The sequence below is a fragment of the Tauraco erythrolophus genome, chromosome Z (genome assembly GCF_009769465.1).
Source record: "Tauraco erythrolophus isolate bTauEry1 chromosome Z, bTauEry1.pri, whole genome shotgun sequence".
Taxonomy (NCBI): Eukaryota; Metazoa; Chordata; class Aves; order Musophagiformes; family Musophagidae; genus Tauraco; species Tauraco erythrolophus.
In genome coordinates this window covers 63,672,023-63,696,346 of record NC_141496.1, presented here as the reverse complement: position 1 = coordinate 63,696,346, position 24,324 = coordinate 63,672,023, and the positions used below count along the sequence as shown (strand labels likewise).

The 24,324-nt window shown below is 51.7% G+C and overlaps 1 protein-coding gene across 1 annotated transcript; it reads left to right on the top strand.

Moving 5' to 3' along the window:
- Positions 1 to 5,887: 5,887 nt before the first annotated feature.
- LOC147526427 (uncharacterized) lies at positions 5,888 to 11,384 on the top strand. Its single transcript, XM_086629883.1, has 13 exons — positions 5,888 to 5,919; positions 6,008 to 6,127; positions 6,306 to 6,479; positions 6,973 to 7,014; positions 7,320 to 7,428; positions 7,746 to 7,812; positions 8,237 to 8,412; positions 8,616 to 8,777; positions 8,862 to 8,971; positions 9,138 to 9,333; positions 9,558 to 9,675; positions 9,803 to 9,858; positions 11,295 to 11,384. Exons 1-13 carry the CDS (start codon positions 5,888 to 5,890, stop codon positions 11,382 to 11,384), a joined length of 1,452 nt encoding a protein of 483 aa, XP_086486009.1.
- Positions 11,385 to 24,324: the final 12,940 nt, after the last annotated feature.

The window sequence follows — 24,324 nt, the reverse complement described above, 5'->3', positions numbered from 1 at the left end:
GTTTCTAAGTTATTTGCGTAGCATGATCTGCCTGGGGATCATGAGAACGTTATCTACTAAAATGGAATTAGTGGATGGATTAATGGATCTGAACTTGGATTTAGGATTGAGGGCCAAACTGGCCAATGAAGCATTTCATAACGTGCTTCGTCATGTCCAGTATAAAGAGGAGTGTTAAGCAGAAAGAAGAGGTTTTGCTTTTCCGGGGTTCTCATTCTTGGACTCTTGGAGTGCTCTCTCTCTCTTTCTTTCTTTTTTCGGGCCTCTCACTCAGCTGGGATTGGGGTGTTGGGATCGTCTGGTTTGGGATCGTTAGTCCGGGATGAGACCAGTCTCGGTCGCCTGTTTCGGGAGTCTCTGAACATCTATCTATTGCAGCATTGTGAGGTGTTTTGAGGGAGTCTGTGAGGGGTGTTGGGGGCTCCCTGAGGTATTTTAAGATCTGTCCTATAGGTTTGGGGGGCTCCCTGAGAGGTTTGGGGGTCTCTGAACGTGTATTGCAGCATCCTGAGGAGTCATCAGGGAGTTTGAGTCTCTGAGGGGTTTTGGGGGCTCTCCAAGAGGTTTTTCAGGTCTCTTGACATCCCTTCAAGCGTATTGAGGTGTTATGAGATAGTTTCAGACTCTGTGAAGAGTTTAGGGGGCTCCCTGAAGGGTAGGGGGGGTCTGTGAATGTCTACTGTAGCATCATGAGGAGTTGTGAAGGAGTCTGAGAGCCTGTGAAGGGTTTCTGGGGGCTCCCTGAGGGGTTTTGCGGGTCCCTGAACATCTCATTAGCATAATAAGGAGTTATGAGGTGTTTTGGGGGATCCCTGAGAGATTTTGGGGGTCTGAATGTCTGTTGCAGCAGAAGGGTGACTTATGAGGGGTGTTGGGCGCACCCTGAGGGATTTTAGAAGTTTTCTTTGGGGTTTTAGGGGTCCCTGAGAGGTTTGGCATGTCTCTGAACGTCTATTGCAGCATCATGAGGAGCTTTGAGGGAGTTTGAGATTCTGTGAGGAGATTTGGGGGCCATGGCAGAGAGGAGACCGAGCAAAGGAGGGCGGCGCTGGGGGATTTTAGGCGCAGGAACAGGATGTTTTTTCCCCACCGATCTCTACTTTTTCACCGATTTCCGTTTCTTTCCAACATCTCAGTGCCAACAGCGGGACGGGACGGCCCGGCAGCCCCTGCGCCCCGCCTGCCCCCCCGCCCCCAACACAGCCCCGCTCCGACCGGCGGACCCGGCGCGGGTTTCCTTCCCTCCGCCGGGAGATTCCCGGGCCGGGCGCCCCGGCGCTCAGCCGCGCGCACTGCGCAGGCGCGCAGCTCTCGCCGCCGCCGGAGCCCCTCCCGCGGGGAACGAGCGGCGGGTCTCGTCACGGCGGCCCCGCGCTCAGCGGCGGGGCAGGGCGGGCGGCGAGGAGCGGAGGTAGGCGGGGGGCCGGGGTCTCTGGGAGAAGGTTCGGGTTTGGGATTTGCCGCTGGGATTTTGCCTCTTCTCCCGCCGTGCGCGGCCTCTGCCCCCCTGCCCCCCGCCCCGTGTCCGTTCGCTTCTCCGCCGCGCAGCGGGCGGGAGAGCGAGTGAGTGAGACGGGCGGGAGCGGGGCTCGGGGCTCGGGGCTCGGGGCACGGCGGGGCAGCGACTCGGCCCCGGGCACGGGCAGCGCGCGGCGCCGGGACCGCCCGGGCCGGCCCGGGCAGGCGGCAGGGCGCCGCCGGGTCCTAAAGTCGCTCCCGCCGTCCGTCCCGGGGCGGCACCGCTGCTGCGGGGGCGGGGGGGGGTCTCGCCGCGAGCGGGTGTCGGGCAGGGGAGGGGGAGCGCGGCGGGGGCGCTCAGAGTGCTTGGTGGGGGGGGGTGGGTCTCGGGGCCTGATGCCCGAACAGTCGGTGCGATTGAAACGGAACTTTCCCAGACTCGTTCTGGAGTTTTGGAAAGCGCCGTTCTTTATCGCAGCGCTGGGTGCGCGGGGGATTTCTCCTCCTGGCGTGCACCCCCAGATTCTGGGCAGAAAATTAGTTCCACACTACAGTCGTGCGTAATTCATAACATATTTACATATGCTTGGTTAAAAAAAAATGGGTTAATTTTCTCTCGCTTTACGTGTAAATTCCTTCGCATGCTCAGTTCTCTTCCTCCGCCCCTTTCTTTTGGGTCTGGGGTGTGTTTAGGGCAGGTGGTCCGTGAGTCGGTGGTCGCGATCTCCCCCTGCCGGAATTCCCTTTTCCCCCAAGTCACTGCGTGTTCACAGCTCAGAAAAACATGGGAACAAAGTTTAGGCAGTTTCTGGGACGTTCCCCTCAAGGGCAGACAGTTCTGGATAAAGAGTCTCCCTCTCGGCAGCTCCAAGGATGCTCATCTTGTTGTGTTCCCCCTTCATTGCTGGCTGACAATTCCCCCCGTTTCTTTATCCTTGTGAATTCTTTTGCAAAAGTTCCCTGTTGTTCCTATTTAAGAACTGTGAGTGGCGCCCAAACTCTTCTAGTCAACTGGGTTGATTTGTACCAGAAGATAAGGTTTACAATTGCTAATATTGTTACTGCTACCAGTACTAGAAGTGTTAATAAGTTTAACGCTTTAGCTGCCGATGGTGAATACCCTACAAAAATATCCCCCCAATGATGTTCTCATCTTTCTTCACTTGTTCCAGGACGTGATGTATTTCTTCAGCGTTGTGATGGACAGTTATCAGAGGGTTTTTTGCCCATTTCCTCGGGCTTGCTTCAGCAACCGTCTTCAGTCTTCCTCATGGTGCACCAGTCTTTTCAGCAACGCTGAGTTCGTTCCAGTAGGGGCAGGCAGCAGGTCACGAGACAACGTATAGTTAGATTTCAGTCATTGCTAAGATGTGATGGGAGCTAGATAAGTAAAATCAGGTGCTGTGGTAGTTACAAAGTTGCAGATACAAAGGTTAGAGTGGTCATTCGTATTTCTGATAACTTCCTGTAATTCCATTTTAGTAGACAATGTTCTCATGCAAACACAGCCATGACCTCTATATACAAGTACAGTTGTAGGTTTTGCGTCAGGATGTATCTCAAAATGACAAACGTTCTGTTCAGCGTCAAGACAAATGCCTTGAGCTCTGATGGTATTGCTTTCACAAATGAATCTTTGTTGCCCTTGCACAACACGTGCTGAGGGTGGCAGACGTGTTCTCTGCGTGTTCTGGATGCTTCAGGTTTGAGTGTCTGCTCGTGGTGGTGACTTCATGAGGTCCTTTGCTCCTGTCTCCAGACACGCCGTGTGCCTAGGGTGAGGCTCGTCACCCGTGATGGTGGATGTGAATCCGCATTTCAAATAGATTTCTTCTTCGTTCTGGATTTTGGGGGGGGCAATTTCTTGTCAGATCTAATTGGATCATCCTTGGTTTTTCTTTCTCATGTGGCTGGCAAAGAGCTCATAGGAGGAGCAGGAGGAGGGTCAGTGCTGCTGTTTCCATGTTGGTCGCTTGCCCTGGAATCCTCAGGGTTATCTTCCACCTGCACTTTCTTTGCAGGCGTCTGTTTAAGCCGCTCGCCTGGTTTGTGACGGATAGCTTACTTCACGGGAGACCTCGTGCTCCTCAGCAGTGCCTCAGAGGCGTACCTGTCGTTGTTTGTTTGATTTGCTGTGCTTGATTTCAAAAGCTTATTGTAGCGCTTTGGCTTTCTGTCCTTCAAGGAAGTCTCTGGGATTTCTACCCAGGAGCGCGATGTCCGGAAAGGACTGTCCTTGTACACCGCCGTCAGCCTTCAGTCTGGAGAAAGGTCTGGTGGTGGCGTGTGCTTAACGGTAATGGGACTCAGATGCATCTGAACCGGACAAGCTTTGCCCCTGCTGCTGACATGCCTGGGGGATGATTCTCAGCAGGTCGTAAGTAGTCTGCTCTGCTGTGCAATTGCAGTGCTAAGTAATGGTTTTATCCAAGAACTCAAATTCCGTCCTAATCCGTTAAAAATTTTATCTCTCCAGCTTTCCTGCATGTTTTGCTGAAGTTCTTGAGTCGTTTCTTCTCTTTTTTTAGTAAGTCCAAGTCACGTTCTACATCTTGAGTCACATTTGGAGTGTGTGTACAGGTCCAATGGTCAGTTCTATCTTACTGGTACCCACAGACCCCGTGCTCTTGGAGTAAGAGCAGATCTAAATCATTCTGTTTTGTAGAGTCATTTTCAAAGTGGCTTGTAGTTGTGGATTCAAATCCTTAAATCCCTTTCTGGTTCTATTTGCCAATTTTTCTGCCTGACCTGTTAGCTGATATATCCAATCCCTGTTTCTATAGATTGCCAAAGGAGTCCCTATAAAGATTCCGGTGCCCAACTAATTTTTACCCCTGGTGAAGGTTCATTCCATTCTTCATTTCTTTCTGACCTTTTTGTTCGTTCCAATTTCAAATTTTCTAGAGTTCCTCTGAAAGGAGCCTTTTTCCAAATCGGACATAATGTTGTCATGCCTAGAGTTATTTGCTTCACTTTGCCATCCAGGGGTAAATGTGTGGTGCAGGTTTCATCACTCATTGCCCAAACCAAGTGTCCTGGACTTTGGATTGAAGATTTTTTTACAGCTGAATGTTGTTCCTCTTTTAGAAGTATAGGTATCGGTTAATACGAGGCAATTTTTAAGGCCTTGACAAAGACATCCATATTTTAGAGCAGCTGCTAGAGGGGGAATATCCTGGATTATTCTGTCAACAGTACTGCAATTCTATATCTTTTTGCATTTCCACCATGACACTGGATTTTCCTTGTCTGTTCCTCAGGAGCTGTTTGCACAACGCCCGGTGCACGGAGCCCGGCTGTCTTCTGCTGCCAGTGGAGTCCCTTCCTCCGAGTGAGCGGCTCGTCCTCTTCGTTCTCTGCTCCGGGTCTGCCACGAGGTGCAGTGCCACTGGAGCAGGGGTATCCACAGCCCTGGTTTGCCACCGAGATAAGGAGACCAAGTCAGCATGCCAGGGTTCCATGGGGATGTGACAGAAGAGCTAAAGATCAAACCAGAGGTATGATTTCTGATCTAAGCGACAAGTTCTCTCAGAATAGACCCCATGGAGCACAAGGTTTTCCTTTCACCTTTGGCTCAGGACAAAGGCAAGCTGTTGTCCTTCTTGGCAGAAGAACTGGCAGGCCAGGGGCATACAGCCTCGATGGGTGGAGAGACAGGTCTTCTTTTGCTGGAGCGTGAGCTGCGACAGACCCCTGGGAGCTCTGAGATGGTTTGTCCTGCAGGGTGGTGTAATTGTACAGACTTGACAAGAGTGTCAACCTGATCCCAGGTTTTGGTGGCATCACAGGCTGGCAGGTGCCAATCTCATGTCAAAGTTCTGCGAGTCCTGGCTGTATATTCTGGAAGGACAACGTTTTGGAAGTGCAGCACTGCGTGTTTCGGTTTGCCATGTTGAGGGAGGATGTGTGTGTAGTGGAGAGATCAAGGTTCCCGGGTGCTACGGGGAGCTCTGAATACTGTGCAGGATGTGGGAAGGATGGAATGCCCTGTGGATTTTAGTGAAGTGGAGAAGGAAACTGAGCAGGTGATCGCACGGGACACGAGAACGAAACCGAAAAGAGGCTGCTGCGCCAGAACTGTACAATAGACGTGCAGCAGCCGGGCCATGGCGGGCGCCACGCGGAGCGATCTGGGGGTGGCCGCGGAGGCTCCGGCCGCGTGCTGGGCTGCAGGAGGCCATGCTGGGGGGAAGCCCCGCCCCCTGCCCGGCAGGCCCCGCCCCCTTTCCGTTGGCTCCGCGTGCCCGTTGGTCCGTTGGAGCCGGCAGCCACCGCGGGCAGCAGGAGGGAGCTGTGCGGGCACGGAGCAGCGCCGGGAGCAGCCAGGGCTCTTGCGGCGGCACCGGGAGCAGCCCCCACTGCCCATCCTCGCTGCGGCCGGCCGGGCCGTGTCCGTGCTGTGCGGCGAGGGCCCTCCTTCCCGGGCAGGATGGGCCAGGCCAGCTGCTGCTGCGGCTCCAGGTGGGCTCCCCCCGCGGCTCGGGGACGCGCGGGCACAGCCGGGCGCCGCGGCAGCGCCTTGCTCATGCCGCCACGCTCTGCTCTGCAGGGAGGCGCTCAGCGAGGCCGAGGCGGTGCTGAGCGCCGACGTGCGGCTGACCCGGGGCCGCGGGAGGAGCAAGAGGCGCCTTCTCCTCCTCCAGGAGGAACTGGTCGTCGCCAAGTTGCGGTAAGAGCCTGCGAGCCCCGCTGCCTTTGCCCCAGCCCGGCCCCCCAGGGCAGGGACACCCAGGCACCAGCCCCAGCCCCGGCATCATGGTGCTGGACGCGCCCGTGGCCATCCCAACGGATGGGGGAACCTCAGGGAGGGGCCACCTGCAGCTCCCGCCTGCCCCTCTTCTCTGCAGAAGTGGCACCACCGTGCGCCCACAGCTCCGCCTGGCCCTGGACCAGCTGTGGGTGCTGAGCGGCGGGAAGGAGGCAGCGGGGGAGGAAGAAGAGGAAGCAGAGGAAGACAACGATGAAGACGGAACCTGCATCATCCTTGTCTGGCCCAGAGGCTCCTGCGTTGCCACTTTTGGGTGAGCCGTGACGCCACGTCTCATGGCCAGGCAGGAGAGGTTCCAACCATGCCCATGTCATCCTGTGAACGGCCTCTGCTCTCCGTGCAGCGCCTTGGCCGGGAGCAGGCAGCAGGCAGCAAGCCGGCAGGGAGGGAGGGACGGTTGGATGGACGGATGGACGGTTGGATGGACGGATGGATGGTTGAATGCATGGACGGATGGATGGATGAATGGATGGATGGAGGGCATTTCCACATCCTGCATTCTCTGGCCACCCCCTTCTGGTCCCCAGGACGGAAGGGCAAAAGCAGCCGCTCTGGCAGGACAGAGGGAGCCAGGGTGTGGGCAGCACCTCTGTCCTGCCCCACAGGGCTTCCACCTGCCCCTGTGCCCTTCCCCATGGGGACCAGAAGGGGGTGGCCAGGGAATGCAGGATGTGGAAATGGCACCTGCCACTGCCCAGGGCTGGGGGTCAGCGGGGCCTGACGCTGTTTCTCCTCTCTTTCTGCAGCTCCCGGGCGCAGAAGAAGCTGTGGGTGGACACACTGCTGGGGTAAGGCGGGGGATGCTCCAGGTGCCAGGGAACACAGGGAACAGCAGCTCCCCAGCTGGGGAGAGGTGCCCCTGCAGGCTGCGGGCAGCTCTCGGGCAGAGCTGCCTGCCAAGAGAGAAGAGGCGGCTTGGGGCTCACCCAGCTCTCTCCATGTCCCTTCCCGGTGCACAGGACACCAGACCGAGCACATGGAGCCCGAGTGACCCAGCTTCCATCCCTCAAACCCCTGGCGAAGGAGCTGAGGCGCCGCCATGCTGTGAGTGTCTCTCTGGTCTGGGCTCTGTCCCCGAGCACTGGTCCTACAGCCGAGGATCAGAGGCATCGCTGCTCACCTTCTTCCACTTCTCCTCTCTTGCCCAGTGGAGGCCATTCAGAGCCAGGAGCCTGGAGAGGCTGATGGAGGGGCAGGCAGAGGTAAGCATGGCTGCCTTTCATCTGCCTCCAGCTGTGCTGGGGGGCCCGGGATGTGTGGTGAGCAGGGTGAGCTTGTGCAGGAGGGAGGGAGGGTCCCACGGTGCCACGCAGGGAGTGGAGAGGGTTGGGAGGATATCAGGAATGCCGGCATGTACTGGCTGGTGGCACTGGGAGAAAACCGTCTGCTCAGGGCACAGAGCCCAGGAGGGCAGAGGGTCCCAGCTCTGCTGTGCTAGGGCTGCTGGTGCCAGCTGGCAGCTCGTCGGCAGCCCTTTGTGCTGCGAGGCTGCTCTCTAAGCACAGCCTGGTTCTTGCAGGATGGTGCCAAGCAAGGGCCTCCGCCGGCCCCATCTGGAAACGGAGAGCAACTTGGCCACTCACCAGGTGGGTTTGGGAAAGAAAGGCAGCCTCCTGCAGGCGGTGGAGCTGCGCTCACTTGTCCCTTGAGTGTCGCCGTGCAGGCTGCGCACCCCAAGGGAGGATGTCACCTGGAGAAGCAAGGACACCCGCTTGGCAGCAGCCGCTGGACGTGGATGTGTGGGGACACGGAGCCTCTGCTGCTGCCCAGAGCTTGGAGGGGGGCAGGGCGAGGGCTGGGCAAGGCTGTCGCGGTGGCACGCCAGCGCTCAGGAGCCTGCGAGCCAGAGCTGCTGAGCCGGAGCCGCGGCTCCAGCTGCTGGCTCCCTGCCCGTCCTGCCGCACCGCTCAGCACCGTGCTGCGGGCAGGGCAGGGCAGGGCAGGGCAGGCTCCGGGGGTGCTGGCCTGGCAGTCTCCGTTGACGGGCTGTTTCTCCGTTTTCCTTTGCAGCAGGAGGGAGCAGCGGGAGGAGGCGGTGGGGGCTGCCCTGGCCCTTTGCTCTGCGGCGGACCCCGGCCGCTGCCCAGGTGCCAGGGCAGGCGGGCTCCGGCTGCAGCAGGGCGCTCTTTGGGCAGCCCCTGGCAGCCCTCTGCGGGGAGGACGGCACGCTGCCCCAGCCCATCCAGGTAAGCCAGCCTGGCCAGGGGGTTGCCAGCCCTCCGGATGCTCGGAGCTCCAGGGATGGGGGACTGGGCCGTTCACCCCCAGAACACACTACAGGTCCCAGCCGATTTTGCAGACAAGTAGGCAGATCTGTGGCAGTGCTCTGGGCACCGCTGTTGGAAAGAAGCTCCTCAGCCAAATAACTGTCCTGCTACCTCTCCTGCAGGAGCTGCTGGCTGTCCTGCAGCGGGAAGGGCCCGCCACGGAGGGGATATTTCGCAGAGCTGCCAGCAGGATAGATCTTCGGAAGCTGCGGGAGGCCCTGGACCACGGTGTGAAGATTGACCTTGGAAGCCAGCCTGCACTGCTGCTGGGCAGCATCTTGAAGGTGAGTGCTTCCGAGCTGCAGCTGAAAGAGCTCCTGGCTGGCCTGGAGCGTTCGAAGGCTCACCCGGAGCCCTTGGCGTTGCAGGAGTTCCTCCAAAGCATCCCTGCCAAGCTCCTCGTGACAGAGCTCTACGAGGACTGGATGGCAGCCATGCAGAAGAGCAGCAAGGAGGAGAAGACGGAAGAGCTGAAAGCGTAAGCGTGGGCAGCGGCCTGCCTGTTGAGCAGGAGCCCTGGACGCTGGCCCAGAGCCCCTGGGAAGCCGCGTAACACGGCCGCTGCCTGCCACCTGCCTTGGGCAAGCCGGGGGACGGCAGCGGGCAACAGCTGCTTTCTTCACCTTGTGTTCCTGTTCCCTCAGGGTGGCCGGGAAGTTGCCCGCAGCCAACCTCCTCCTCCTCAAGCAGCTGCTGGCCCTGCTGCAGCATATCGGCCATAACGTGTCAACCAGCAGAATGACCTCCAGCAACCTGGCCATCTGCGTTGGGCCAAACCTGCTGAGTCCAGCCAACGAGGACCAGCTGCCACTGGAGGCCATGCTGGAGGTGACTGAGAAGGTACGCTCTCTTGAGCAGCCAGCTGCAGCCTTCCGGCCCGTCAGAGCCTGGCTGTTGAGAGGTCCGTGGCTGTCTCCTCTCCGGAGCAAACGCTGGCGGGGTGGCTGCCTGGAAGAGCAGCCCCACAGCCACAGCCTTCTGCGCAGAGGCGAGGGGCAGGAGTGGGAGAGGCTGCTCGCTGGTTTCAGGCAGCTGGCTGGAGACCAAGGGTTTGGTGTGTGCAGGTGAACGTGCTGGTGGAGTTCCTGATCGACAACTGCCGGGAACTCTTTGGGGAGGAGATGGCCTTGCTGTCCAGTCCCTCAGCTGAGGAGTCACCAGCGCTCAGGGACGGATGCACAGGTACGAGGAGGGGCTGAGGGCTGTCAGAGCTTGAGCAGACAGCTGGTGTAGGGCTTTGGGTAGGTTTTGCCGCAGCCGTTGTCCGCTTCCCAGGCGTCACTTTGCTGCATGGGCTTTTGCATTCCAGAGCTGCCTTTGAAAGAGGAACATGGCCCTGCAGGCGAAGCAAAGGTGGAGCAGCAGGTAAAAGCCTTCGGGGACGCAGCCCCGTCTCTGCCCGTCCTCCAGAAAGCAGCAGGGGCAGACACGGTGGTGGGATCGGAAGGGGCAGAGATACAGCGCCGCGGCACAATGAAGTGGGCAAGTCTTTTCTTGCCCAGAGGGGGACTGCAGGCTCCCTGCTGAATGCCGCCCCCTTCCAAACGCACTCCCGTGTGAACATGGTGTTCCAAAGTGAGGCCCTCGGAAGAAAGGGCTAATGCCAGCCAGCCAGAGGCTTCTTCTCTGTAGAGCTGAGGTAGCAGTTTGCCAAACACTCGCTTACAACGCCAGGGTGCCCCTTGCCACCTGCTGATGCCAACATTTCTGGTTTAGGCACCCGTTGCTTTGCCTCCAACCACCCCAGAGACCCCGGTAGACTCCCTGGGAGGCACAGAAGAAATAGCGAGCCTTGCAGAGGAAAGAAGGTAAAACGAGTCAGCTTTGGTTAAATCAAGAACCGGTTCCAGTTGATCCGGGCTTTACCTATCTAATCACGCTGTGCGATGGAAAGGTTTGCAGGCTCCCCTCAGGACGCTGAAAATGGAAGAAAAAGAAAGAGAGAAGAGACCCGTGCAGAGGAGAGGGAATGCCAGCAAGAAAGGAAGAGACGGAAGAGAGAAGACTGGCACTGCAGAAAGAGCAGGAAGATGCAGAAGGTCAGGAAGCTCAGGTGTGTAGCAGGCCCTGCTGCCCATTTTCCCCAACTCTGAACACTGCTCTGAGTCAGCCCAACTCTCTGGCGAGGGATGGTGCTCCGCGGGGTTCGGAAAGGACTCCATGGCAGCTCGCCAGCGGCTCCCGACGGAGCCCCGCTGCATGGCACAGGGCCACTGTGCATCTCTGCACGCGCACCGGTCTCTAAGGGCATCGCACGTGGGGACAAGGGGCCACAGCCATCCCATAGTCAATGCCGGCAACAGCTCTCTCCTCTGGGCCGTGCGCAGCTCCTCGTAAGCGGCGTTCCCCACAGCCGGGGGAGCCCAGTGGTGCCTGGTCCTGCCTTTGTGGGTTATCAGAGCTTTGGACTCTGTCGTTGCAGGTGCCGCTCTCTGGCTACTGACTGAAGCGCTGTGACTCCTGGGCGCTGCCTCCCTCTGCCCCCAGTAGATGTGCACAATAAAACGATTTTTTCTCTCTTCTCACCGTGTCTGCCATACAATATTCTGGGCTGCGGAGATGGCTGTTTGGCGGTGGCTCCTAGGGGAGGAGTTTGGGATCGTCCCTTGTCCCAGAATCTTTGCCAGCAGGTATCAGGGCTGAGTTCAGGTGTTTTAAGAGTCAAACTGCAGCACAGTGTGACTCAGGACGGTGGAGGCGGGATGAGATCTCTGGAGGCGTGACTGTTTGCAGCGCTCCTGCTCAGATTTTGTCCGACACACACCTTGGGCTAACGCCTGCTCACCCGAAACGATTTGCAGCAGCCCCATCAGCAGCTGGACTGCGGAGGCCTTCACGCATCCCGGTGTGACGCGGGCTATGCCTGCATCCTGACGGAGGAGGAGGGATGAGCACTCGCCGCCGCCGAGCTAACGACTTTGCTGACGGGTTGTCGTGGTTTAACCCTGGCCGGCAGCTGAGCACCACACCGCCGCTCGCTCGCTGCGCCCCAGGGAGATGGCGGGGAGAATCGGGAGGGCAGAGGTGAGAAAAGGCGTGGGTCGAGAGAAAGACAGGTTAATAATTAAATATTGTAAATTTAAAAACAACCAACCAACCAACCAAGAAAGAGAGAGGAAAGTAAAGCCCAAGAAAAACAAGTGATGCTTCTTCCCCGTCAGCTTGTCTTTCGGCACACGGGGACAGCCTTCTCCTGCACCTTTCAGAATTCCTTGAAGAATGTCCAGCCTTCCTGGCCTCCTTTGCCCTTCAGGACTGCGTCCGGGCCATGAGGCAGCGTTAGAGGAGTGGGTACCAGCACGGAGCTACCGCCACTCCCCCTCAAAACTTCCCCCGGACTGGGGAAACCCAGTTCCCCCAACTAATGAATGTTGTCAAACAATTGCAGCTCCACTCTGGTCACACCATCCCTGCTGCCGTCGCTCCAAAGCCCCTGCCGGAGGCCACAGCATCTCACCCCCATCGCTCACATCCTCCTGCTCTGCACCCTCTGAAGGTCCTCTCATTTGATAAAGGCTTGGACAAATCCAGTCAGGCTTACGACAACAGGTCACAGAAGGATTATCATGGAAAAGGCAGGTGACCTCCCAACGCACTCTCCAGGGAGGAAGATGTACATCACTTGAGCAGCCACAGAGAAAACCGACATCAGAGTTCAGAAGCTCAGCAGCAATCTGGAAAACACTCTTGTGAAAGGCGTGCACTTCCACCTGTGTCAGCTCACTCATGGTTTGGGGACTCTTCCTGGGAAAGGAAGAAATGGCAAAAGAAAATATACCTACACAGAAAGAAAGTGGAAGTGAAATAGAAAAGAAAGGTCAAGGATAGATGACCAAAAAATGAAAAAATTTAAGAAGGTCAAGAAGAAAAACGAGTCCAAAGAGTCCAAAATAACGTCGAGAGAAGGATTACAAGTAAGCAAGGATTCCAGCAGAATCAGCAGTTTTTTCCTCATTATTTTCTTGGTGTTTCTCATGTCTGCCTGTTTTTCATTGTTTCTAAGTTATTTGCGTAGCATGATCTGCCTGGGGATCATGGCATTAGGTTGGTCCAGTGAAGACAGGAAAGAGATTGCTGAATCGTCTTAGAACACCAGAACTGGACCACATAGTTACAGTCACATCTGCACAAAGTTCTTGATTAGGTTCCTACACTCATTTTTTTCCAATTCCACTTATTGCACAACTAGCCACTGTTCATGATTTTGTACAAACCAGGACCAGTTGTCCTTCAATCTGCAGAGTTAAGTTTGCTGCATCTGAAGGAATTTAGGTGTGCAGAAACTGCCACCAGACAGCTGAGATGCTGCAAGCCATCCCATGTGGTAAAATAAATAACGTTTCACATACGCGTCAAGGGCCACATCTCTTTTTCTAACGGGCACATTTCCTTTCCACTTTATGACTGGGATTTTGCTGTTCTCTGCTTTGACAATGAAATCCTCAAATAGGAGAAGGAGAAGAAGAAAGGCGTCTTGGAATATTTTTTCCTCTTTTCCAGAGGAAAAAACAGGTAAAGAAGGAAGAATCCTGTGCTCCAAGTGCCTTTTTATGTGAGCAACACACACAAAATCCCCTCAAAACCTCCCCCAGAAATGGGGAAACTGATGCGTTCCCCTTTTCACCACCCCCATCACTCAAACCCTTTTGCTCTGCACCTTTTATTTTCATAGGGGGGAAGGAACAATTTGTAGGGAGGCTCCAGAGAGGGTCTCAGGGAGAGAGCGTGTCGCAGCCCGGTCGGGACAGCCAAATGTGCCTTTACACAGCCGTTTTATAGCCTGCAGTCGCTGAGGTACAAGACGACTTCCCTAATCACTAGCCCCCACGCTACCGATGGCTAATCCTAGCCCAGCTTTGCCAAGCACCTCCAGTTTTGCAGCACTCTTGCTGCTTGTCTGTTGATCCAGACGCCCCTCGGGTCAGTCTTGCCAGAGTCTTGCCGTCTGATGCCAGACGATGCTGGGAGGCCTTCAAAGAGGCGCCGGAGGGGCGAGGATGCTGGCGTTCCCTCGGCTGACCCAGGCTATCCTTTCTCCTTCAGGGACAGCTCTAAGCTTCCCAGAAGCAAAGTTCTTCTTGCCAGGGCCAAGCTGTCTTTTCCTTTTTCTTTATTTCACCATGAACAATACCGAAGTGTCCAGGAAAACTCCACTACCTCACCCCTTGTTGATGATGACTATCTAGCGTAACAGTGGTTGCCATGGGGATGGAGGCTCCTTGCCCCTACCAAACCCCACCGTGACCGACAGTCGTGGCAGGTACAGCAGCAGGCTCCCACTCCTCCTGGTGCTCCTGCCGTCCAGGAAACCCCCCCAGCCAACTCTGCCCGCCAATATCTCACCCTGTCACTCTGCTTCCCGCAACAGAGAGGTTCCCTCTCCGGCTGTCGATGGCATCAGACATGCGCAGTGTGAGCTTCACGGCTCCGGCCACGCTGCCACCGAGGACTGCCTGCGTGGTGTCCTCTGTGCCTGCCAACGCACACCCCATTAGCTACCAGCTGGTGCAGGCTGGCGTCTGGCATGGGGTACCAGGGCCCCTGGGGGCCCCAGGGGCAGGCGGTACAGCTCCCCTGTGGGGTGCAGCTCCCCGACCTGCCTGCCCCCTGTCCCCCTGCCTATGGCTGGGGACAGCTGGAGGTGACGGGGATGCTGGTGTCCCACCAGCCCATGGGGCTGGGGCCGTGGACTGTGGGCCAGGGGGAGTCCCTGGACCCCATGGGCTCCTGCCTGCTGCACGTCCCTGCCCACCCCAACCCCCTGCCGCCTCGCCGACCCACGGCTCAGCATTGGTTGCAGGGCCCCCCTGTGCTCCACAGCCTGTCTGGCAGTGCCCAGATGCCATCAGAGGCCTCAAACAAGGACAGGGTGGCCATGCAGGACAGCGTCCCTGCTGCCAGCCCCCACCAGCCTGCCCTGGCTCCGCCGACCAGCAGAACCATGACAAAGCCCACAAGTGACTTTTGGGGGTGGCAGAGACCATGGGTGGGCAGCCAAGCTGAGGAAAGCTTGCATCAGCCTGGGGCTGGGTCGGCTTTGGTTTTCTTTTCCAGCAGTGGTGACCTCCCCGGCGGCTCCAGGGAAGCCCGCGGATCTGCCGGAGCAGAGGCCAGCCGTCTTTGCCCGAGGCCTTTCCGGAGCAGGCACAGGACTCCACCTTCGAGCATGTGCTTGCCTGGCCTGACACTGCGGATGGTGGGGACACGGGATTTGGCATTGAGGGACCCCACCCTGGCCCGTCTAGAGACGGCGGCGCCCTCCCAGAGAGGAGATCTCAAACCAAATTAACCTGCATCCGAGTCACGGCACCAAATTGTTATAGGTTAATTTCAATAGTTTGGCGAGAAAATGATTCTCAACAGCCAATAACTGTAAAATTAATAGTTAAAATTTATTTAGAGCAAGCAAGCAAAACAGCGCTGGGTGCGCCGGGAGTCTCCGCTCCACCAAGACGCACACCCGCCGTGGCAGTTTTTCTTGTATTTATACAAACACACTCATAGCCCCCCCCAAAAGGTCAGTCTCTCCCAGGAGATCATTTCCATAGTCCCCGCCTCAGGATGCGCCTCAGGCTCCTCCTCGACACGCCTCCTGGTGGTCATGGGCAGGGGTCTTCAGGATGAAGGCCGGAGGTCTTCCTCACTGTGCACTTTTCACCTCTTCCCTAAAATCCCTGATTTGGCTGAGCTTGCAGAGCCAAACTGGTTCCAGCCTGGTTTGTCCTTGAGTGGGCATCTGATCGCATTACCTGTCACTATCTGAAGACAAATGTTAGTTTTTGTTAGTCCTTGTCTTTCCTTCATGGGCGAGTTTCTGTGCATCCCTTCCTCCCTGCAGAGGTGTGAGACGTGAGTCACAGCCTTGCCGGTGTCCGTCTTATCTGTCTTTTCTTTTCTCACCAGCCTCCTCCTGGGCAGCTTGTATTTTACAGCAGGGACTAGCACTTTACAACTTCTAACATTCTACAGCAATAATCAATACAACAGTTAATGTGACGGTTAGTATTTAAACGATAATTGGTTAGTATTTAATATTTCTATATCTTAGGAACTATACTGAGAGATGGTGGTTTCTATTTGATTGGCAAATTCTAATATATTACTTATTACAATCCCCCCTTTTTCTTTTTATCCTTCTTAATTTGCTCATCAAATCGGGACAGAACCTCCATTTCCATTTCGTTATCCACATCCAATTTTGTTTCATTTAAAGGCTCATAATATTTTCTTAGCATCATCAAATTGGCAGCCTCAAGTCTTCCTCTAACTAATCCAATGACTCTATTCAATATGCAAGGTTCAAAAGTCAATATTATCACAAAAATAATTAGTGGTCCTGCCAAAGCTGATAAAAGGGTAGTAAGCCAAGGAGAATAATTAAACCAGGATTCGAACCACCCCTGCTGTACTTCTCTTTCTTTTCGTCGTTTTTCTAACCCTTCTCAGACCTTGGCCATCGAATCCCTTACCACTCCGGTGTGATCTGCATAAAAGCAACACTCTTCTCCAAGTGCTGCACATAGTCCCCCTTGCTGCATAAATAATAAATCCATTCCCCTTCGATTTTGTAATACCACCTCTGACAAGGAGGTAAGTGACTTTTCAAGGTAAGTTATCGATTTCTCAGTTCGTTCAAAATCTTCGTCTACTGCGGCCCTAAGGGACGTAAATCCCTGTTTTTGTTGTACTAACGAGGCTACTCCAGTCCCAGCTCCGGCTACCCCTAGGCCAATTAGGGTGGCTATAGTAATTGCAGTAATGGGTTCTCTTTTCTTGATATGATGTGGACTTGTCATCCAATAATTATAGATTGCATTTTGGGGATGATACAGGATACGAGGCATGACAATAACTTGTATGCAATATTCTCGACTTTCATCAAACACACTCAGGGATAAGCAGGGAGTTAGACCACTTTTTGAACAAATCCACTTTCCTCCTGGCGCCGGTATTGCCCATTTGTTTCCTGCTCGTTCTATACTGCTTTCTTCACTATCGCATAGTTCTTTCTTTGATTTGGGTATTTTGCCTATACAGCGTCCTTTCCCTTTTACATATTGCATAGTAATCCCTTGTTTCCCTTCTTTCCATTTACATTGGGAAGGGTTGGATTGTTTGCTCAAACTATAATTGGCTGTCACACCCATGGCCTCATAATAGGGTGGTTTAATATCATAGCATAACCAACAGGCTTCAGTAACGTTGGGGTTCGACTCATTTAGCGTCTGATAAGTGGCTTGAATCACGTCCCATAACGGGCCTAATTGCTTTTCTTTCGGATAAGTCAGTTCAGTGAATTTCTTGGTTTCTTTGGGGGCCCTTGTGTTATTAATCCGTATCTCTTTGGGTCTCTTAATAATTATGTTGGGGCCAACGGCCTGAGGAGTCACCATAGCTTCTTCTTTCTTTATCAGGATTAACCCTCCCCTGTCAGTCCCCGGTTCCCAGTATCTTAATCCCCATGTTCGTCCTGTTGACCACCCATTGTTCTCTGGTTGGAGAACTTCCAAAACTATGTGATTACAATTACTCCAGCCCAACGCCCCTCCAGACGAATCATGTCTGGGTGGCTGACATCCTTTAGGACCCCATTCTGTTTTGAGGAATCTGTCCTTGTTAGAGGGAGTCCATGAGGATGCGATGGTCTCACAACCCCAGTATGCACAATAGTAGTGATTAGGGTAATTACAGTAACTCCTCCCGGGGTTTGAGCTGGGACATAGATAATAACCCTTTTGATTAAGACACGGTGTTATTGGTACCAGGGAGCAGAGGGCTACAGCAAACGTGGGAGCTCCTGCAGTAACCTTAGTCCCTATTACAGTAGAATCCTCCCACCTGGCTAAAGTCCACTTAAATGGTTGGTGTAGATTCCCATCAGTTCTTATCATCAGGCAGAACATTAACATTAGGAAGAGAGGTGGTTTTCCCTGAGTTCTCTGGATATTTTTCTTCTCATGATTATTATACTTTCTAACCTCAAGATGTCCTTGGTTATTCCCAATATCTTCAAAAGGGCATCTCATATGAGGGAGAAGTACCACAATAGGGTTTTTGCATTGGGGCCTGCTTCGAGGGCTCAGAGGGTTACCTAGAGCTGTTTTAGCTCTCATTCCCCACTGTTGTACGTCTCTGCCTCCTCCGTCTACTCGGTTGCTTCGAGCAACAGGGTGTATCATCTTCCCGACAGCAGGCGTACTCTTCAGGGGAAGCTTTTTAGTTCCTCTGGCCTGTCTCATTTTATAGGCATTCCAATTTTATCTTTTATTTTCCCCACATGGCAACTTATCTCCTTTATGGTTTTTCTACACTCTATTTTTGTTATTTCGGCAACTACTGAACAAGGTTTATTCAAATGGTAGCGATATCTTTGCGGATTTCTTCCTTCAGCCAATATTTTCCACTATTCATTTGAACCTTTCTCCAATTTTCCTGTTAAAATCCCTATTCTTAAGGCCTGATTGGTCAATTCCCTCTCCCAACTATAATATTCTCTGCATACTCCCGAAGGAGGATATCCGTACCAACAGTGGGTCCACCACGCCTCTTCACACTCTACATTTATAACATACAAAGGGTAGCAATTACAATCAGGGTTATTGCATTCAATAGCAACCCGTTTACTCATTAATTTTCTTCTTCAAGGTGATTTTCAGATCCTCAGGATTACCGACTACTTCCCAGTGAGAGGTGCGAATTGGTCCTTTAACTCGATTAGCATGTGTCCATCCTCTTTCCGCAGTCCTGATTGCCGTATCTGTAGTGAGTAAAACAAGAAAAGGTCCTTCCCAGCGGGGAGTCAGAGTGGTTTCTTTCCAAGTTTTAATTAGCACTTTGTCCCCTGGTTGAATCTTATGTATTGCCAAATCTAAAGGCGGTCGTTGCACCACCATTCCTTTTTTCCTCAACTCCTTCCTCCGTTTCATTAACTCAATTACATATTCTTGTAAGAACTTTTCCTCTACTTTCGGATGTTCGCTTGGAAGTCCGAAGTCATACGGCATTCCATACAACATTTCAAAAGGAGAGATTCCTGTATCCACGCGGGGTTGAGTTCGAATGTTCAATAAGGTTAGCGGCAAACATTTTACCCAATTCGTTTTAGTTTCTATCATTAATTTAGTCAAGTGTTTTTTAATCTCTCCATTCATCCTTTCCACTTTACCAGAACTCTGGGGATGCCAAGGGGTGTGATATTCCCACTTGGTCCCAAATGGTTCTAAAGCTTCTCTGATTGCCTTTGATGTGAAGTGAGGGCCCCTGTCTGAGTCAATCACTGCAATACTTCCATATCTGGGTATGATCTCTTCCAGTAAAACACGGACCACAGTTTTGGCAGTGGCCCTGGCTACTGGAAAAGCTTCCACAAAGTACGTTAAATGGTCCACAAGCACCAAGAGATATTTATATCTCCCTACTTTGGGCAATTCAGTGAAATCTATTTGTACTTTCTCAAATGGCCTTTTTGCCAGTTCCCTGCCACCTTGGATTCTCTCCCTAAGCTGTTGCTTGTTTACCTTTTGACAGGTTAAGCAATCTCCAGTTACCTTTTTGGCTAAATTATAAGTACCTACGCTTACATATTTGTTTTCAAATTGGTCTACTAATGCTTGTACTCCCCAATGTGTTTGTTTATGTAATTCATTCATTATTCTCTGAGCCAGGCCTTTTGGCAGTATTTCCCTTCCGTCAGGTAGCTTCCATTGTCCATTACACTCAGTTGCTCCTACTTGTTTTAACTTTTCTTTTTCCTGATCAGTGAAGCTCTTAACCATTGGTATACTCTTTTCTTTCTCTAATTCTCTAATTATCATCAATGCCGCTCGTTTAGCTTCCTCATCGGCTAAATTATTTCCTCTTATTTGAGGAGATATTCCTTTTTGGTGCCCTTTTATATGGACAACCGCTATTTGTTCTGGCAGTCTCAAAGCCTGTAGGGTCTCTTTTATCAGTGTCTCATGGACTAGTCCTCTTCCTTGAGTATTTATAAGTCCTCTCTCTTCCCAGATTTTCCCAAATGTATGAACTACTCCATAAGCATATTTTGAATCAGTAAAAATAGTCCCTCTTTTACCCTTTAACCTTTGTAAGGCTCTCATCAATGCATACAGCTCACAAGCCTGTGCAGACCAGGTCTTGTCTAGAGGTCCCGCTTCCTTCACTGCAAAGGTTTTCCCATCTACTATTGCATACCCGGATTTTCGTTGTCCATTTACTACCCTCGAAGATCCATCTATGTATAGTTTCTCTCCCTCCGTTAATTCTTCTTCTTCTAAGTCTTCCCTAATTTTAGTCTGTGCTTCTATTACTTGGAGACAATCATGGACTAACTCTGTCTCCGGCTCCCCATACAAAAATTGTGCTGGGTTTTGTAAGCTTGTAACTTCAAGGTCTAATCTGGGGGAATGTATTAAAATACTTTCATATTTTAATAATCTGCTATCGGTCAACCATTTTTCAGCTTTTTGTTGTAGAATACCTCGAATATTATGAGGGGTATAAACTTTTAGTTCGCTACCAAAAGTCACTTTTCCAGCTTCTTCGATTAAAAGGGCTGTGGCTACTATTGCCTGTAGACATGTAGGCCACCCTCTACTAACGGGGTCCAATAATTTAGAATAATATCCTACCGGTTTCTTTTTCCCAGCCCAATCTTGGGTTAATACTCCATACGCTGTACCTTCCTCTATATTCACAAATAAGTAAAAAGGTCTTTTAATATTTGGCAAGCTTAAAACCGGGGCATTTACCAAATCAGTTTTTAATTTTTCTAACTTCCCCTCATCTTCAAGACTCCATTTTAATAGACCCTCTTTAGTCAGTTTTTGATATAAAAATTTTACCTTTAAACTGTAATTTTCAATCCACTGCCTGCAATAACCAAACAATCCCAAAAGTTGTCTCACTTGTCGCTTAGTTCTGGGTGCTTGCAAAGACAGGATACCATTAACTCGTTCAGGATCCAATTTCTTATGTCCCTTGCTAAGCCAATGCCCCAGGTACTTAACTTTATCTTCAGTGAATTGTAGTTTTGATCTTGACACTTTTAATCCTTTAAGACTTAAAAAGTTTAACAACTTAATGCTCTCTTGTCTAACTGCCTCTTGATTTTCCCCCCCCCCCGCTAGTAGCAAATCATCCACATATTGAATTAGTGTCACTTGGGGATTCTCTTCAAAAGATTCTAAGAGATGTTCCAAAGCTTGCCCGAATAAATTAGGAGATTCAGTGAATCCCTGGGGCAATACAGTCCACCTCAATTGTTGTTTTCTATATGTGTGAGGGTTTTCCCATTCAAATGCGAAGAAATTTCTGCACTCTTCCTTTAAGGGACAAGCCCAAAAGGCATCTTTTAAATCTATTACGCTATACCACTTATGTTCAGGAGAGAGACGGCTTAAGATTGTGTAAGGGTTAGCTACCACCGGGAACCGGGTTAGAGTTCTTTTGTTTACTTCTCTTAAATCTTGAACTAACCGATAGGTCCCATCAGGTTTCCTAACAGGTAAAATAGGAGTATTATGAGGTGACATACAAGGCTCTAATAGCCCTTGTTCCAACAGTCTGTCTATTACAGGCTGTAATCCTTGCCGTCCTTCTAACGGGACAGGGTACTGTTTTACCCTTATCGGCTCTTCGGGATTTTTAATAGTTATTCCAATTGGTGATATATCCAATTTTCCCACTGAGTCAGGGCTATACCATACTTCGGGGTTAATCCGTTTTTCATCGTCTGCCGTTAGAGCATATATTTTCACTTTTAATTCTTTATCTTGCACTCCTAGTTCAATTCCTAATTCTACCATTAAGTCCCTTCCCAATAAATTATATTCTGCCTCTGGGACTAGTAGGAATGATCCTAGTCCGTATTTAGAGGGAGTTTCTATGGGTACGTCTTTGATAACGGGAACTGTAAAAGGCTCCCCTTTAGCTCCAATAACTGATACTTTTTCCGAGGAAGTTTTACATCCCCAGGGTACTGTTTGGACAGTAGATCTTTCTGCCCCAGAGTCCACTAAGAACTCCACCTCTTGTTGCTGGGGACCCAATTTTAATTTTATCAAGGGCTCGGTTTGTTTCAGAGTCCCCAGCAGATAGAGCCCCTGACCCCCCTAATCCTCCTTAAAAATTTTCTCATCATTCTGCCTCTTTTTACAGCTCTTCTTCAAGTGTCCTTTCTTGTGACAATAGTAACATTCTATTTCTTTCCTATTCTCCCATCCCTTCAGAGCCTGCTGTGGCCTGCCAACCCGAGGGGGTCGTGGCTTATCTGGCTCCCAAGCTCTTCGAGTACCTTCACGTACTGCTGCTACCAAAATTTTGGTTTGCTTCCTTTGACCTTCCTCCCCTCTTCTTACATACACCTTCTGCGCCTCTCGCAACAATTCATCCAACCCTCTTCCTTGCCAATCTTCAATCTTTTCGAGTTTCTTTCTTATATCCACCCATGATTTTGCTACAAATTGAGTTTTCAATAAGGCTTGTCCCAAAGGAGTCCTGGGATCTACTCCGGAATATAACTGTAAGCTTTTTCTCAATCTTTCTAACCATTCCGTGGGAGTTTCATCTTTTCTTTGTTCTTCGTTAAAAGCCTTATTAATATTTTGTCCTCTAGGAACTGATTCCCTAATGCCTTGAACAACAATATCTCTCAAATCGGCCATGTGTCCTCTATCCATGGCATTTTGATTATCCCAATTTGGTTTCTGTAATGGCCATTTTACGTCTGCGGCCGGTCCCTGTTGGTGTCGTAAATCCCAATTTCTCATTCCTGCCCGCCGAATCATTTCTCTTTCTTCTACTGTGAATAATATTCTCAAAATTGCTTGCATTTCATCCCAAGTATAAATATTTGGCCCTAAGAAATTATCCAATTTTTCAGCAACCCCTAAGGGGTCATCTAGTAGATTGCCCATTTCTTTTTTGAATTCTCTCACATCTCCGGGGTTTAATGGCATAGATACGAACCCCACAGCAGGCTGGGCTCCCCCCATTGCTATTTCCCTTAAAGGAAACAGAAGTGCATCAGCTGTTTCCCTTTTAGCTTGACTCCTAGTGATCCTCCTCATTTCCTGAGGGGAATCTGGGGGTGAAGGAGTTGGAGAAGAATCTGGGTGTGGAGCAGTGGGTGCAGGGGCAGGAGGAGGGGGAACATAGGGAGGGGGAGATAAAAGGACCTCTTCATTCCTCCTATCTCTTTTTCTATTATTCTTTTCCTTCAGAGAAAAAATATGTGTACGGGTGTCTGATCTAATCATTAAACTAGCATATTCACTCTCCTCCTGACTGAAAGGCTCTTTACTGTTTACATAAAGATTCAGAGCCTGGCATATCCAGTCTTCGGAGGATCCAAAAACAGGCCAATACAAATGGTCTCCTCTTATCTGTTGTCCACCCCAAACTTTCATACAATAATGTACCATTTTCTCTCTACTTTTCCCCTGCATAGATGGCCAGTTGTCCCAATGAGCTATCATTAAGCCCAGAGGGCTATTTGGGGGAATATCTGGTAATCTAGCATTATAATTCTCTAAGGGGCTGGCAGCCTTAGTCTTTTTCTGTCCCATATTCCAAAGGTGCCTTCTTGCACACAATAACCTTTTGCTTCCCTCCGTTTGTGGCCCAGTCCCTCGCGGGCGATGGGAACCGCACTACTAGGAGGTCCACACTCGCTTCGTCCGGTGGACTTCTAAGTCCGGTGAACGTCTCAGACACACACACTCATTCGCACCTTGGTTCCGAATAAATCCGAGCAGAAATGCATTTACTTACCCTATTCCGTTTTTCCGGTCCTGTGATTCGTTACCCGAAGTCGCCTTTCCTCACTTACTGAAAAACCTTTTCCTGACGATTCCTCGCAATCGTCCCGAGTCCAATCGGTGTCAGGCCCTCTGCCTGGAGCTTCGGAGTTTCTGCCTGAACTCCTAATATCCGATGGTACTCCAACCGAATATTTTATCCGTATTCTCTTCCTGGAATACTGACGATTTATCGCAATCGTCCAGCGTCCAATCGGTATCAGGCCCTCTGCCTGGAGCCTCGGAGTTTCTGCCTGAACTCCTAATACCGAATGGTACCCCAACCGAATATTTTACCAGTATTCTCTTCCTGGAATACTCAATATTCGGTCTTTGTGCACAAATATTACAGGGTATATTGCCGGCTTTTCTCCTTTGCTTGCTTACCCTATATCGAGTTCGAATGTACGGGATTTGGCATTGAGGGACCTCACCCTGGGCCGTCTAGAGACGGGGGCGCCCTCCCAGAGAGGGGATCTCAAACCAAATTAACCCGCATCCGAGTCACGGCACCAAATTGTTATAGGTTAATTTCAATAGTTTGGCGAGAAAATGATTCTCAACAGCCAATAACTGTAAAATTAATAGTTAAAATTTATTTAGAGCAAGCAAGCAAAACAGCGCTGGGTGCGCCGGGAGTCTCCGCTCCACCAAGACGCACACCCGCCATGGCAGTTTTTCTTGTATTTATACAAACACACTCATAGCCCCCCCCAAAAGGTCAGTCTCTCCCAGGAAATCATTTCCATAGTCCCCGCCTCAGGATGCGCCTCAGGCTCCTCCTCGACACGCCTCCTGGTGGTCATGGACAGGGGTCTTCAGGATGAAGGCTGGAGGTCTTCCTCACGTGGGCAGGGGTCTTCAGGATGAAGGCCGGAGGTCTTCCTCACTGTGCACTTTTCACCTCTTCCCTAAAATCCCTGATTTGGCTGAGCTTGCAGAGCCAAACTGGTTCCAGCCTGGTTTGTCCTTGAGTGGGCATCTGATCGCATTACCTGTCACTATCTGAAGACAAATGTTAGTTTTTGTTAGT